Source organism: Myotis lucifugus, unplaced genomic scaffold (assembly GCF_000147115.1).
Source record: "Myotis lucifugus unplaced genomic scaffold, Myoluc2.0 scaffold_3, whole genome shotgun sequence".
Taxonomy (NCBI): domain Eukaryota; kingdom Metazoa; phylum Chordata; class Mammalia; order Chiroptera; family Vespertilionidae; genus Myotis; species Myotis lucifugus.
Window position 1 is genome coordinate 6,528,417 of NW_005871051.1, and position 15,508 is coordinate 6,543,924.

General features: G+C 38.3%; 1 protein-coding gene across 1 annotated transcript in view; it reads right to left on the bottom strand.

The window, feature by feature from the left end:
- C2CD6 (C2 calcium dependent domain containing 6) overlaps positions 1-15,508 on the bottom strand; it is a 59,792-nt gene that overhangs the window by 35,674 nt on the left and 8,610 nt on the right. Inside the window, exons 5-10 of the mRNA XM_023763150.1 lie at positions 14,807-14,926; positions 11,488-11,532; positions 10,183-10,251; positions 9,919-9,998; positions 6,865-7,011; positions 5,033-5,138 (exon numbers count right to left, since the gene is read on the bottom strand). Of these exons, the coding sequence (XP_023618918.1) occupies positions 5,033-5,138; positions 6,865-7,011; positions 9,919-9,998; positions 10,183-10,251; positions 11,488-11,532; positions 14,807-14,926 (567 nt within the window). The remainder of the gene's footprint in view (positions 1-5,032; positions 5,139-6,864; positions 7,012-9,918; positions 9,999-10,182; positions 10,252-11,487; positions 11,533-14,806; positions 14,927-15,508) is intronic.

Here is a 15,508-nt window from a genome sequence, read left to right on the forward strand (position 1 = left end):
TTTTTTTTATCGACGATCTTTCGCAAGTCTTTTGATGGCTCTTCTTATACTCAAAAGAGTGTCAGTCTACGGGTTGGGAGTCGCTACAACAGAGTGAGAAGGGGGTTTTTTAGGCTTTAAGGGCTGTAGGCTTTCTTTACCTGGGGGTCAACAGTGGGGGGGGGCGGCGGGAAAAAAAAAAAAGGGGGGAGCTGGGCTCAAATCCAGTTCTTCTTATAAAAGGGGGGCCCGGCCTGGAAAGGCCTGTGCCCTTTTCAAGGGGGTTGGGGGGGGGGGGGGGACAGGAGGGGGGGGCGTTGAGTGACTCTAGCATTTCCAGCAACAAGGGGCGGACTTTATTTATTATCATCAGTTAAGGTGGAAAGCAAGCAAAGGGAGGGAGCTGTAGAAATAGAGAAACCACCTCCTTGAGAGAGAGAAGGGAAGGGAGGGGAAGGGAAGGGAAGGGAAGGGAAGGGAAGGGAAGGGAAGGGAAGGGAAGGGAAGGGAAGGGAAGGGAAGGGAAGGGAAGGGAAGGGAAGAACGAAAGAAAGAAAGAAAGAAAGAAAGAAAGAAAGAAAGAAAGAAAGAAAGAAAGAAAGAAAGAAAGAAAGAAAGAAAGAAAGGAAAAGAAAAGAAAAAAGAAAGAAAGAAAGAAGAAAGAAAGAAAGGAAAGAAAGAAAGAAAGAAAGAAAGAAAGAAAGAAAGAAAGAAAGAAAGAAAAAATATATTAGACAAATGTTTAAAGAGCGAAACATTTTTCTCTGCCTTCATAACTTTTAATACATATTTTTAATGTACAGAAGACAAGAAGGATTTGGGTCTGTGAGAAAAGCAAACCAAACAGCACTATTTTATTTATTTATTTAATTTTATTTTTTAATTAAATCTTTACTGTTCAGATTATTAGTTGTTCCTCTTTTTTCCCCCCATAGCTGCCCTCCACCAGGTTCCCCTCCCACCCTCCGGCCTCACCCCCCCCACTGTCCTCATCCATAGGTGCACAATTTTTGTCCAGTCTCTTACCGCATCCCCCACACCCCTTTCCCCCCGAAGAATAGTCAGTCCACTCCCTTTCTATGCCCCTGATTCTATTATAATCACCAGTTTATTCTGTTCATCAGGTTATTTATTCACTTGATTTTCAGATTCACTTGTTGATAGATGTGTATTTGTTGTTCATAATTTGTATCTTTACCTTTTTCTTCTTCTTCCTCTTCTTAAAGGATACCTTTCAGCATTTCATATAATACTGGTTTGGTGGTGATGAACTCCTTTAGCTTTTCCTTATCTGTGCAGCTCTTTATCTGACCTTCAATTCTGAATGATAGCTTTGCTGGATAAAGTAATCTTGGTTGTAGGTTCTTGGTATTCATCACTTTGAATATTTCTTGCCACTCCCTTCTGGCCTGCAAAGTTTCTGTTGAGAAATCAGCTGACAGTCGTATGGGTACTCCCTTGTAGGTAATTAAGCCTCTTTCTCTTGCTGCTTTTAAGAGTCTCTCTTTGTCTTTTGCTCCTGGCATTTTAATTATGATGTGTCTTGGTGTGGTCCTCTTTGGATTCCTTTTGTTTGGGGTTCTCTGTGCTTCCTGGACTTGTAAGTCTATTTCTTTCACCAGGTAGGGGAAGTTTTCTGTCATTATTTCTTCAAATAGGTTTTCAATATTTTGCTCTCTCTCTTCTTCTGGCACCCCTATAATTCGGATGTTGGTGCGCTTGAAGCTGTCCCAGAGGCTCCTTACACTATTTTCGTATTTTTTGATTCTTTTTCATTTTGCTTTTCCGGTTGGGTGTTTTTTGCTTCTTCGTATTTCAAATCTCTGACTTGATTCTTGCGATCCTCTGGTCTGCTATTGGGAGTCTATATAATATTCTTTATTTCAGTCAGTGTATGCTTAATTTCTAGTTGGTCCTTTATCACAACATCAAGGGTCTCACTAGATTTCTTGAGGATCTCACTACATTTATCGGTGGTTTCTAGAAAATTCTTGAAAAACCTAAAAAGTGTGGTTTTGAACTCTATATCCAGTAGTTTGCTTTCCTCCATTTCTGTCATTTGTGTCCTGTTTCTTTGTCTCGGCATTTTTTATGCTTCACTGTGTCGATAGAGTGGCTTTCTGTGCTAAGTATTCCAGTTCCCTGAGGTAGACACTATTGGTGCACCCCCTTGTGAGCTTTGTGCACAGTCTTGCTGTAGTTAAGCCTTGATTGTTGTAGGTAACACTGGGAGGGATTGACCTCCAGGCCAATTGGCTGTGAGAATCAGCTGTTTCTGCAGTGGGAGAACTTCTGTGCTAGAGACACCCTTCTGGGGCAAGACTTGCTTCAGTGGGGCTTTGGTGCTCACTGAGTCTGCCCCGAGTGTGTCCTTTATGGATCCGAGGAGCTGTAATCTGGATGGTCCCACACTGACCACCAGGCACACTAGCTCCTGGATCTCTAAGGAGGTGCTAATCTAGCCTCTGCCTGAGGCTACCCAGCAGAAGCCAGCTGTGAAGCAATGCAAGTTGATGTGGGGCCTTGGGCCAGCTGCAGTTTGTTAAGTAATTTTCAGACTGCAAAGGGCCGGGCCTTTCATATGCAAAAGCCTCAGTGTACGGCCTGGGCGGGGCGGGGTCCCAGGGGATCAACAGGGTGGGCGGAACAAGCAGTTATGGCTGCTCTCAGTCCTGCCCTCAGAGGCCCTGCTTCTCAGTGTCCTGGCAATCACTGCGAGCGCCTCCGAGAGAAAGCTGCCCTCGAGTTCCGACTGATGCCAGACAGTCCCGTTTCTCCCACATGAGTCTGGGTCCCCAGAGACTCGTCCGGAACTGGAGCTCAGAGCTTGAGACTCCCTCCCAATTGAAAAAGACAATCGTGTCCTCAGCCGCCAGCCCTCTCCGCATGCACCTTCGCACCTTTGTATTTTACTTCCGCACCGCACCTCCTCTGAGTCTCGGTATGCTTTTCTCTTTCCTTCTAGTTGTAGAATTTCCACTCAGCCAGCCTTCCTGTGGTCCTGGATGATGTCCGTTCCGTCTTTTAGTTGTATTTTTGAAGTGGTTGTGCGAGGCAGCAATCTTCGGTGTTTACCTATGCCGCCATCTTGGTTTCTCTATTCAAACAGCACTATTTTAAAGAGAGGTAGATCTGGCTCGGACTTGAAGGTCCAGGGAGAGGATACTCGGGAATTGATAGGGTATTTAGTAATGATGATTGTATGAGAGAAAAAGATTATAAGATAAATGACATAATGTAACTTCAAGGACTGTGAGAGGAAACAGATGACCTTTTTATTAAAATACATTAAGGCCTATGAGTTGATAAGTGATGTGGATCTTTACAAAATTCCAAGAAGAATTATAAGGTAGAGTAATCACACTTATTTATAAAATACTGATTTTTCAATAAGAACCCAAAGTCCATAATCCCTTTAATGAAGAACCCCCAAAACTTTCCTAAAATATCCATTCACTTTGGTAATGCTAATCAATTTATTCCATAGCAGCAGAACTCTGCCCAATTATAGCAGAGGTATTAAAAATCATGAATATGTTAATATGTTATAACTACCATTTCATTTCATTGGTTTATCTATCTACTGAAATCCCTGTGAATCCTTATTGCCAGATTAAAATAGAGGTTAGACTACATTTCTAAATATTAAACCTTACTTATATATCTGATAAGGGTCTAAATTTGTAAAGAACTCTTACAACTCATCAATAAAAATACAAATAACACAGTTTTTAAAATTAGCAATGGATTTGAAAAAACATTTATCCAAGAAGGCATACAAATGACCAGTAAGCACATGAAAAGATGCTCACATCATTGGTCATTAGAGAAATGCAAATCAAAACTACAATGAGATACCACTTCAAAATCACTACAACAGCTATATTTTTTAAAAGGGAAAGTAAATGTTGGAGAAGATGTTGAACTCTCATGCATTGCTAATTGAAGGTAAAATTGTGCAGCTGCTGTGGAAAACAGTTTGGTAATTCCTAAAAAAGTTAAACAGGGAATTACTATGTGATCCAGAAATTCTACTCCATGTATATCCCCCATCACCACCACCAAATTAAAAACAAATGTTCACATAAAAACCTGTACACAAATGTTCATACGCAGCATTATTCATAATAGCTACCAAGTGGAAACAACCTAATGCCCATCAGCTGAAGAACAGATAAATAAAATGCTGCATATCTATAAAATGGAATATTATTTGGCAATATAAGAAATAAAGTATTGATACATGCTACAACAAAGATGAACCTTGAAAACACTATGCTAAGTTAAAAAAGCAAGTCATACAGGACCATATATTGTATGATTTCATTTATAAAAAATGTCTGAAACAAGCAAACCTACAGAGACTGAAAGTAAGGCTAAGGCACATGGGAACTTGAAGGATGTAGTCTAAGAGGTGTGGGGTTTTTTGGGGGGTAATGAAAATGTTCTAAAATTGATTGTAATAATGGACACACAACTCTGTGAATATACTAAGAGTCACTGAATTGTACACTTTATTACATTTTTAAGTAATCTTGTATTGATGCTTTGAGAAAAGGTAACATTCTTTTTTTGTTTTAAAATGTATTTTTATTGATTTCAGAGAGGAAGGGAGAGGGAGAGAGAGATAGAAACATCAATGATGAGAGAGAATCATTGACTGGCTGCCTCCTGCACGCCCCCTACTGGGGATCGGGCCCACAACCCAGGCATGTGCCCTTGACCAGAAAGGAACCCGGGGCCCTCCGGTCCACAGGCTGACACTCTATCCACTGAGCCAAACTGGCTAGGGTGAATTATACACTTTAAATGGGTGAATTATATACTATATAAATTATATCTCAACAAGCTGTTAAAATACTAAACCTTATAAATTATCAATCAATATTTATTGAATGTCACATTATCAAAGTAGTAGAGTGCATGAACCATAAATAACATTTTTTTATATCAAGAACATAAATAATTCTTGATCATCACTTTTAATTATCATAATCTTTTAAAATAAAAATTATTAAAAGTTCTATATGGGAGAACATATTATGTTAATTACCTTAGGTTCACTAGGTCCCAATTTGGGGTTAAGAATTCCTTCTAAATACGCAGCTTTTTCTCTCCATGTAGGCAGATCTCTATATTCTTTTTTCATTTTTTCCAGCCTAAAGAAAGAAAAGACAGTTATAGATTTAAAAAGCAAGAAAAATATGTATGGTAGATTCACAAAAGAATACATATAGTATGATCCATTTTTAAAAGTTCTAAAAGAGGCAAACCAATAATATATTGTTTAAGGAAACATTGGACCTAAACTATACATTATATCGGACTGGCTTAACAGTTACAAAACATTCCATCCAATAGCAGTAGAATATACATTCTTCTCAAGCACATATGGAGTATTCACCAAATTAAAATAATATGCTTACATAAAAACCTGCACATGAATATTCATAGCAGCATTATTCATAATAGCTGCCAGATGCAAATGCATATCTTCTTTGAAAGTATATACACCCAAGAGTCTCAAATTAGTTCTATAAATTTTCAAGTACAATGTTTGGCACTCGATAAAAACAACTTGGTATATGATAATATAAGATTTGACAGAAAACTATAAGAAAAAAGTCATCAATAGAAACAAACTTACAGGAGGAGATCCAGATAATAGAGAAATGATTAATATATTCAAAAAATTAAGAGCTACAACTGAGAACTTTGGTAGAGAAATGGAAACTATATAATAAAGGGAAATTCCACAACCAAGAAGAAGAAAACTGAAATTAAGAATTCAATTGGTTTAACAGCTGATTAGGTACAAAGAAGAATGAACCAGTGAACTGTAAATAGGTCAGAAGAAAACACCTAGACTGAACTACAGAGCAGAGAATGAGAGGCCTAAAGATTCCATTGTTGAGTCAGAAGGCAGAGCAAATATTATATTACCTCCTGTGAAAGAATTTCAATCTAAATGGAACCAAAGGATACAAAATGGAAAATCTCACCCATGTGAACTCAGAAAAACAAAATTTAAGGACTGAAAAACTGATTTCCTATAAATCCCTAACTTACAGAAAACTGAAAAATTAGAATTTTCTTAAATGATAGGAAATTAATCCAGGGTTGCCTCACTCATATCAACCTGGGAAGATTTATGGTTCCCAGATCATGAACAAGAAATGACCCAAGTCAAGTTGGTCTTGCAAAATAGTTAAATTGAGCTGTTTGGATGACTGGCTGACTGGTTTTCTCAGCTCAGGGAATTTTCAAAGCTCGTCTCCATTTGTTTTTTATTTTTCCAAACTCTACATTCCCTGTCCATAAATACAGTCTACCCCAAACCCTCAAATGACTTACTTATAGCTTGCTACAATTTGCATGTCCTCTGTTATTCCTGAATAAACTAATCTTTTCGACAATTTTTACCTTGCCTCAGTTTACCTCTTTATTTTTTTTTAAAATATATTTTATTGATTTTTTACAGAGAGGAAGGGTGAGGGGTAGAGAGTTAGAAACATCGATCAGCTGTCTCCTGCACACCCCACACTGGGGATGTGCCCGAAACCAAGGTACATGCCCTTGACGGGAATCAAACCTGGGACCCTTCAGTCTGCAGGCCGACGCTCTATCCACTGAGCCAAACCAGTTAGGGTGTTCTCTTTATTTTCTTGATACTACCTTATGAGTTCTCATTTCTTTTCTTGCCATAGCACTGACTTTTTAAAACACCTAAATATGATAAGCAAAACTCAGGTATAGCCTCTGAACCCATGAAATATAACCATGATGAAGATTCAGATTAATAGCAAGCCCATGCCTCAAAGGAAAATATTAATATACAAGTAACACATACATAATATTTTAAATATTTTTTATTTTGTTTTTTACCTTTCCCGAGGTTGTTGCTGAAGTTTTTCAAGTCGCACTGCAGGGGGCTGGTTGGGTTGGTCTTCTGGAGGTGGCATCCCAACAGTAACTTTCAGGTCTGGGGATAAGAATGCTGGATATTCTATTGACTGTGGTATAATAATATTTCTGCAAAATGGCAATAAAGTTAAATATTGAAATTATACAAAAGTACACTTCTAAAACCGCTGGTAGCTATCACTTTAGAATCCTCTTTTTTACACTGTAAGCTCACCCTGTCTACCTTAAGCCATCAAAGGACAAGCTGGAAAAGAAGACGAAGTCAGAAATCCTCAGCGAAGTGCTCTATGAGTACTCCTACTACTAAGATCATGGGCAGCAGAGTGGGAAGGAAGGACCTAAAGTTCTAAAGAGAAATGGAAAGTGTTTGAGCCCGGACCTCACTCCTAATCTCTATCTCATGGCCCAGTCAAGTTGACACATAAAATTTACTACCACATCCACCTTTTGTCAATTCGACACCCATAAACATTTCCTTAAAACATATTTAGTCACCAACTGAAAACAATAACAAGTTCATAATTCCTCCTAATCTGCTACAACTATTCTACACACAACCAAAAACTCACTAGCCCAGGGGTGGGCAAACTTTTTGACTCGAGGGCCACAATGGGTTCTTAAACTGGACCGGAGGGCCAGAACAAAAGCATGGATGGAGTGTTTGTGTGAACTAATATAAATTCAAAGTAAACATCATTACATAAAAGGGTACGGTCTTTTTTTTTTTTTAGTTTTATTCATTTCAAGGGCTGGATCCGGCCCGCGGGCCGTAGTTTGCCCACGGCTGCTAGATTCTTCCTCAGAAGAGGAGGTGCAAAGTCCTTTACCCTTCTTCTTGCTATCCTGAAACTTAAATTCTATAATGCAAGGTTAACAATATTTAAATATTATGATGTAAAGACAAAATATCTTATGTTAAATGATAAGAAGATAAAAGAGGGAAGAAAATAAAGATATTTGCGATATATAAGGGTGTCCCCCCCAAAAAAATTTGTACACACACTTTGAATAATTATTAATTCCAATGGGTTAAATTTGAAAAGAAAGAAACATCAAGTGGGCTATCAGCTGTTCAGTATGTATACATTTTGGGGGGGACACACTGTATTTTCAGATCACTTGGTAAATGGGCCAGAGTAGCACACCCAAATGAGAAATGTGTTGCCTCAAAAATCCAGAGGCTCATTAGATGTTGTACCTCTTTTTTTGTTTAGGAGGGGCCAGACACAACTTACCCTTCACCTTAGAAAAGTTTTGACAAGCCCCATATCACTGATTCCTAAAATTTCACTGTGGTAGAAGGCACCTGAATTTTGTCAGATTTATTTCCCACCCTGACATGCAAATGTCTTACCAATAAGTCTAGAGCTATGTATGGTGCCAGGAGGGTACTAGAATTATCAGGGGGATCACTTGGTTAATTATATAATTGTCTATCCACTGTTCTGTACACCTGGAACTAAAAAATAAAAAAAAGTATAGTTCTTGCTCACTTGATCTAATCAGCACAATGTCATCACTGTGCTGGACCAGGGTGATAAGTTGTTTAAGGGAAAGGTGAAGAGTCCTGTGAAATAAATTGGGACATAGAGGACTGGAGAACTGATACACCCCTCAGGTAGAACAGTGAAGGTGTGTTGCTGGCCATGCCAGCTGATAGCAATCTGCTTGATGGTCTATATCAGTGGTCGGCAAACTCATTAGTCAACAGAGCCAAATATCAACAGTACAACGATTGAAATTTCTTTTGAGAGCCAAAATTTTTAAACGTAAACTATATAGGTAGGTACACTGTTATTAACTTAATTAGGGTACTCCTAAGGCTTAGGAAGAGCCACACTCAAGGGGCCAAAGCGCCTCATGTGGCTCGTGAGCCGCAGTTTGCTGACCACGGGTCTATATTAACAAGCCTGGAGAAAAAAGCATATGCCAAGTCAATAGTTGCATACCAGGTACCAGGGAATGTGTTAATTTGCTCAAGCAAAGAAACCACATCTGGAACAGCAGCTGCAGAGTCACCACCTGGTTAAGCTTACAGCAATCTACTGTCAGTCTTCAAGATCCACCTGCTTTCTGCACAGGTAAATAAGCGAGTTGACTGGGGAGGTGATGGGAATCAGCTCCTGGATCTTTCAAGTCCTTGATGGCACTAATCTCTAATCCCTTGAGGAATGTGGTGTTGCTTTTGGTTTACTATTTTCCTGGGTAGAGGTCACTCTAGTGGTTTCTATTTGACCCTACCATAATATCCCTCATTCCACAGGTCAGGGAACCAACGTATGAATTCATCAACTGCTGAGTATATTTCTTTCAACTATGTATTCTGGAATGAGGGAAATAATTCGTGGCTGGGTTTGGGGACCCACTAGGCCTGCTGTGGGATGGATCAGAGTTAAAACTCCATTGATTACCTGACCTTCATAAGCCCCTGCTCTGACTGGTCAACAACAGTGATGTGTTGGACCTTCTGAAATTAGTGTCGGCTCAAAGCCAATGTCCAGTAACTGAAAACTTGGATTATTTCTTTTCCCTAATGCACAGTTATCCTGGTAAAATGCTAATGGCATTTTTTGACCACAGACAAACTTTTGGCTGGATTTGGAAGTAACACTGGAGTGTGTGGAAGTCAGGTAAACATTACTATACTGCAGAGCAGAAAACTAAAAACTACTAGACATCTTGATCTTAAAAGTCCCTCACTTCTTTCTCCAAAAGGAATATCCCACTGGCCACCCCTCATCAGGCCACCCCCCTCCTTCCCTCCTTCAGCTATGAAGCTGTCACCCACCTCCTTTATTTTTCTTAACTCCAGACCTCCTCACCAGCTCTCTTCAGGACTGTAACCAGAAACTCAAATTTTCTTCCTCCTTTGTAAGCAAAACAATTCATTGCTCTCTTTACCTTGGAGTCTAACCCATTCTGGCCATTTCCTAACACAACCAAAATGCTCACCGATCAGATTCAATGTTTGAAAAGCCACATGACCTGACAGTGTTAGTAAACTTAAACACTTACGTCACAGGGTCTGTTCTTTCCGGAGGTGGTGGGATATTCATAAACATAGGTGGCTCAACAATTTTCTGAAGAGGTTTTAACTGAAAAAAATGGTAAGTATATTTTAACACTGTTTAACGACAGTTACAGTTCACCCTAATACTACTATTCTCCAGGACTATAAAACAGGCCTTAAGCAATACATATAAGGAGAAAAGAAATTAAAAGAGGAAGAAAGAACTAATATCTACTGAGCACTAAATATCTGCCAAAAGGGGAACTAACCTGATGTGAAAATCCATAACCAAAGTTTCCATAGGAGAACATAAAGTCCACCTCCATCCTGCAGATAAACTAAACATGTGGCAAACTTACTTTATTGTTTAATCAGAAAAATATTTTAATAAAGAAGTGATAACAAGTGATATTTTTACTTCACAAATTTATAAGTTAGAAAACCAAAGCATGAATCTCCTGATTTACAAACAAAACAAAAACAAGCTAATAAAAAACCCCACATTTACACTAGGAAATCTTATTAAAAAATCTATGAAATTACTGAAATTTTAAAAACTTTTGGGTTAAAGTTAGGAATGTTATATGACTAAAATATGGAAAATATCAATTTATAATTGTTAATAGGATTATGCCAAGATACATATATATGTATGTATATATTCATATACATGTATATATATTTTAAAGTATTTACACTTCTCTCACCTCCACTTCCATTTTCAGATAATTTTTTTGATTCAGACACTGAACTCAGCTCACTAATATGTGAAATAAAGGAGGGTGTCAGAAGTTATAACCTCAAATGTCCATCATTCTGGTTTTTTGTTTGTTTGTTTTTTGGTTAATCTTCACCCCATGATATGTTTCCATTGATTTTTTTTTTTTTTTTTTTTAGAGAAAGTGGAAGGGAGTGGGAGTGAGAGAGAAAGAAACATCAATGTGAGAGAGACACATTGATTGGTTGCCTCCCGCACGCGCCCCAACCAGAGCCGGGGATCGAGCCTGCAACCGAGGTACATGCCCTTGACCAGAATTGAACCCAGGACCCTTCAGTCCACAGGCAGGCACTCCATCCACTGAGCCAAACCAGTCATCATTCTATTTTTTATGTCTTTGTCCCTGTTTTTGCTATTGACAGCAGAACCCTCTCTGAACAGAAGTGCAATTAATCAAGATAAAAATTTTAAGTACTTAAAAAGAAATTCAAGTCAGAACTGTAACAACTCTTCAGAAACTCCTCAAGGAGAAAAGTACAGCTTCCTCTGCAAGGGAGGATCCTGAGGCTGTGCAGTCAAAGGAGCAGTGGAGGCATCTTGCTCTCTTCCCCAATGATTCTCATTTTCTCATTCACCATTTAGCAGTCGGATAGGTTTTTTTTTAAAAAAGGTGGAGATAAAGTTTTTATGATAAATATTGTACTTTCTATTTAATATATTTCCATTAATTCAAACAGTGTCTAGCAGGATACCAAAAGAATAAAAACAATAGAGGCTACCAACAGTATCAGAGTAAAGTTATGAAATGTTAATTAAGTTTGGGCAAAAACTTTGGAAGTTTCAGTAAAGCTCTTACTGTGTTTTCATTCAACATTTGAAATTCTTCAGTAAAGCACCCTTTCTAGAAAAAAGTAATAAATAAAATTCTTAAATATAGACTCACTCATGTATATAATCTAAACCATTTCATAAATTTTAAAAAAATCAGATAATGATTTTAATGCACATACTAATTTAATAGCTAATTACAAATAAAATGAATATTTGGAAGGAAATCAAAATTCTAGGTTGAACCAAAAATAAATATTTATATTTATGTTTTAGAAAAAAATCTTCCTGCTAGTTATAGGTCCTCCTTTTGGAAGTCTTAAAGGACATGCCTACAGTACTTTCAGGAATCATTTCTATAGTTTGTGATTGAAGGGTTATTTAAACATAAATTTAAAAACACACACACACAAAAACAAAAACCATAAACCTACATGCTAAGCTGACTCCTGACAGAACTGGGGGCTTCTCCCATCTTTCAGAGACTGTTGGGATCTTTTAAACCAGGTCAACCTTTGGTGTCCTTGGTCACCATCTCTGGTCATCTCTGCTGTGTTATCAGTTCTCCCACTAATCCAACATCCCACAGTTCCCTTCCTTCCCAGCATCTTCCACCGCGACTCGTGAAATTCCCATTCCATGATTAACAACTTTACATCTTTTAAAAAATATATTTTTATTCATTTCAGAGAGGAAGGAAGAGAGAGAGTGAAACATCAATGATGAGAGAGAATCACTGACAGGCTGCCTCCTGCATGCTCCCTACTGGGGATCGAGCCCACAACCCATGCAAGTGCCCTGACTGGGAATTGAAAGGTGACCTCCTGGCTCATAGGTTGACGCTCAACCACTGAGCAACGCAACAACGTTACACCTTTAACGGATCCACTATACCTCCCCCCTTTACTTTACCTGAGAACCGGTTCACCACTAAACTCCAGTGAAGGCCCACCTACCTCCAGGTCAGGAGGAGGGGTGACATCTTCCACACTCCCTTCTGCTGTTTCCAGGTAGAGGAGCAGTTTTCCTCTTTTAAGCCGCATGCTACCTGGCATCTCTTTCAGACATTCCAGTCACTAATCACTAATTCTCACTTAGTGAAACATGGATCAGTCAAAATAATAAGAACCAATATACACTTCCCCTGGATTAAACACCGTCTAATTTAACGAGTGTTAAACTGTTTTAACATCTGGCCATGTTTATGTTGTCTATGTGTCCATATACATGTTTACTGCACAATTTAGAAGTTGCAGCGTCATCTCACTTGACTCCTAAATGTCCAACCCCCCCTGCATAGTGTAAAGATAAGGATAGCCTTCCACATGACCACAGTATTGGCATCAGACTTTAGAGAATTAACAATTTTAGAATTTTATATAATATGCAGTATATATTCAAATTTTCCTAAATTTCACAAGAATGTCTTTTGTAAATTTTTCAAATTTGTATTCAAAGTTGTTGTATCTCTTTTTAATCTTGAACAGTTGCTCCATTTTTTTTAATGACTTAACTTTTTAAAGAAGCAACGCTGGTATGTCTCCCATTATGCGTTTATCTGACCATGTTATCATTTATCTTTTTCCCTCTTCCCTAAATGTTAGGTCAGTTAGTCTAGACTCAGGTTAGTACTTAAACGTTTTGATGAGAATAATTCCTAGGTTGTGTACATCATATTGTACCACGTTAGGTGTTAAATTGTCCACAATCTCTATGCTAAGTTTAAGCTCTTGGTTAAAGTGGTAGCCACCACATCTCTCCACTGTACAGGCACTTTCCCCTTTGTAATAATTAATCTGTGGGCTCTTACTGTGTGGCACCATGCAAATATCTTATTCCCCAAGCACCTTTTACCTAATGTTTCTAGTACCACTGCTAACTTTTTAAAAAATATATATTTTGACTTTTTACAGAGAGGAAGGGAGAGGGATAGAGAGTTAGAAACATCGATGAGAGAGAAACATCAATCAGCTGCCTCCTGCACACCCCCTACTGGGGATGTGCCCGCAACCAAGATACATGTCCTTGACCGGCATCGAGCCTGGGACCTTTAAGTCTGCAGGCCGATGCTCTATCCACTGAGCCAAACTGGTTAGAGCCACTGCTAACTCTTGACTGAATTTATTTACTATAAAAAGTTGTAAAGAAACCAGAAACACCAATCAGAAAGGATATATGCACCCCTATGTTCATAGCAGCACAATTCACCATAGCTAAGATCTGGAAACAGCCTAAGTGCCCATCAGTAGATGAACGGATTAGAAAACTGTGGTACATCTACACGATGGAATACTATGCTGTTGTAAAAAAGAAGGAACTCTTACCATTTGCAACAGCATGGATGGATCTGGAGAGCATTATGCTAAGTGAAATAAGCCAGTCAATGAAGGAAAAATACCACATGATCTCACTCATTTATGGATAATAAAGACCATTATAAACTTATGAACAAAAATAGATACAGAGGCAGAGCTGCCTCGAACAAACTGTCCAACTACAGCGGGAAGGCCGGGGAGGGTTGGGGGGCAGGAGGGGGTGGTAAGAGATCAACTGAAGGACTTGTATGCATGCATATAAGCATAACCAATGGACATAAGACACTGGGGGGTAGGGGAGGCCAGGGGATTGTCAAGGGCGGGGAAAAAAAGGAGACATATGTAATACTCTTTGTAATACTTTAAGCAATAAAACAATAAAAAAAGATTTTAAAAAAAGTTGTAAAAATGGTGAGTTTGTAATTCTGTCACTCCTTCTACATTTATAACTGGTATTCTTCTGTTTAAAAATAAAAAGCTTCCCTTTTTCTTCCCAGTCTCTCTCTCTTCTCTCTGTCATCACCAAGGATTCATTGATTTTTCCTTAATTCGAAATTTGTAACGTGGGAGGGAACACTCCTAGGAAGGAGAAAGCAAGAGAGAAAGACTCATAAAATCTGTATATAAACTCTGTCCAAAACTTTGGCTGACTCCTAACCAACACAAGCACAGGCAGACGGCACGCAGCCCAGCTGAGGATAAAAGACCTGAAATTTATGCTGCCAGCTAAGAGGCAGAGTTAGTGGTTTGAGTCTTATTTTAAAATATTTCAGAAAGCGTAATAAAACATGCTTAATTTTTCAGGTTGTATCATTGCCCTTCCAGAAAATAAAATTTCAAAAACATTATACTGTTATAAACCAAATCTCTCTCTCCTTTTTCTTAACAGCCAGAGGGAGATAATGTTTCCTGAGCACACGAGTTTGAAGGCAGATAATAAACAAAAGGAACTCATCAGGTATAGGTAAATCTTAACAATAAACACCAACTGGACAATGTGATACCAAAGTAAAAATGTATTTGGATACATACCTGGATTACTTCATAAAGGTGTACCTGAACACGCCCTAACAAAATATGCTTTTCTTTATTATCAAATTGCATTAGATCCAGGTAAATATTATTCCGTGCATCATTTTGACGTCTGGGAACCTTGATAGAAAATACATATAAAAAGAAGCATTAAATTTTCAGTCTGAATTTCGGATATAACTTCTGAATAAATACATCCATAAACTATATTATATTATGTGCATAGTCTAATGATTAGTTTTCATGTTATTAGTCATAACTTTTCAAACTCAGAGTCACTGATACTCTAATCTCACAAAAATCAGAATCTTCTTTATGTCTAATGTCAATTACAGTCTTTTTGAAACACCCATGCCTACATTCTCTCTCTTTTTTTAATCCTTACTTGAGGATATGTGATTGATTTTAGAGAGAGGGGAAGGAAGAGAGAAAAAGAGAAAGAGAGAGAGATGAGAGAACATAGGTTGCCTCCCATACACCCCCTGACCAGGAATCGAACCTACAAACTAGTGGCTGCACTAATTTACATTCTTATCAACAATGCACAAAGGTTCCCTTTTCTCCAAATCCTTGCCAACATTGGCAATTTCTCATCTTTTAGATCATAATCATTTTAACACGTGTAAGGCAACATCTCACTATGGTTTTGATTTGCATTCCCCTGATAATTACTGAAGGTGAGTACCTGTTGATCATTTGGAT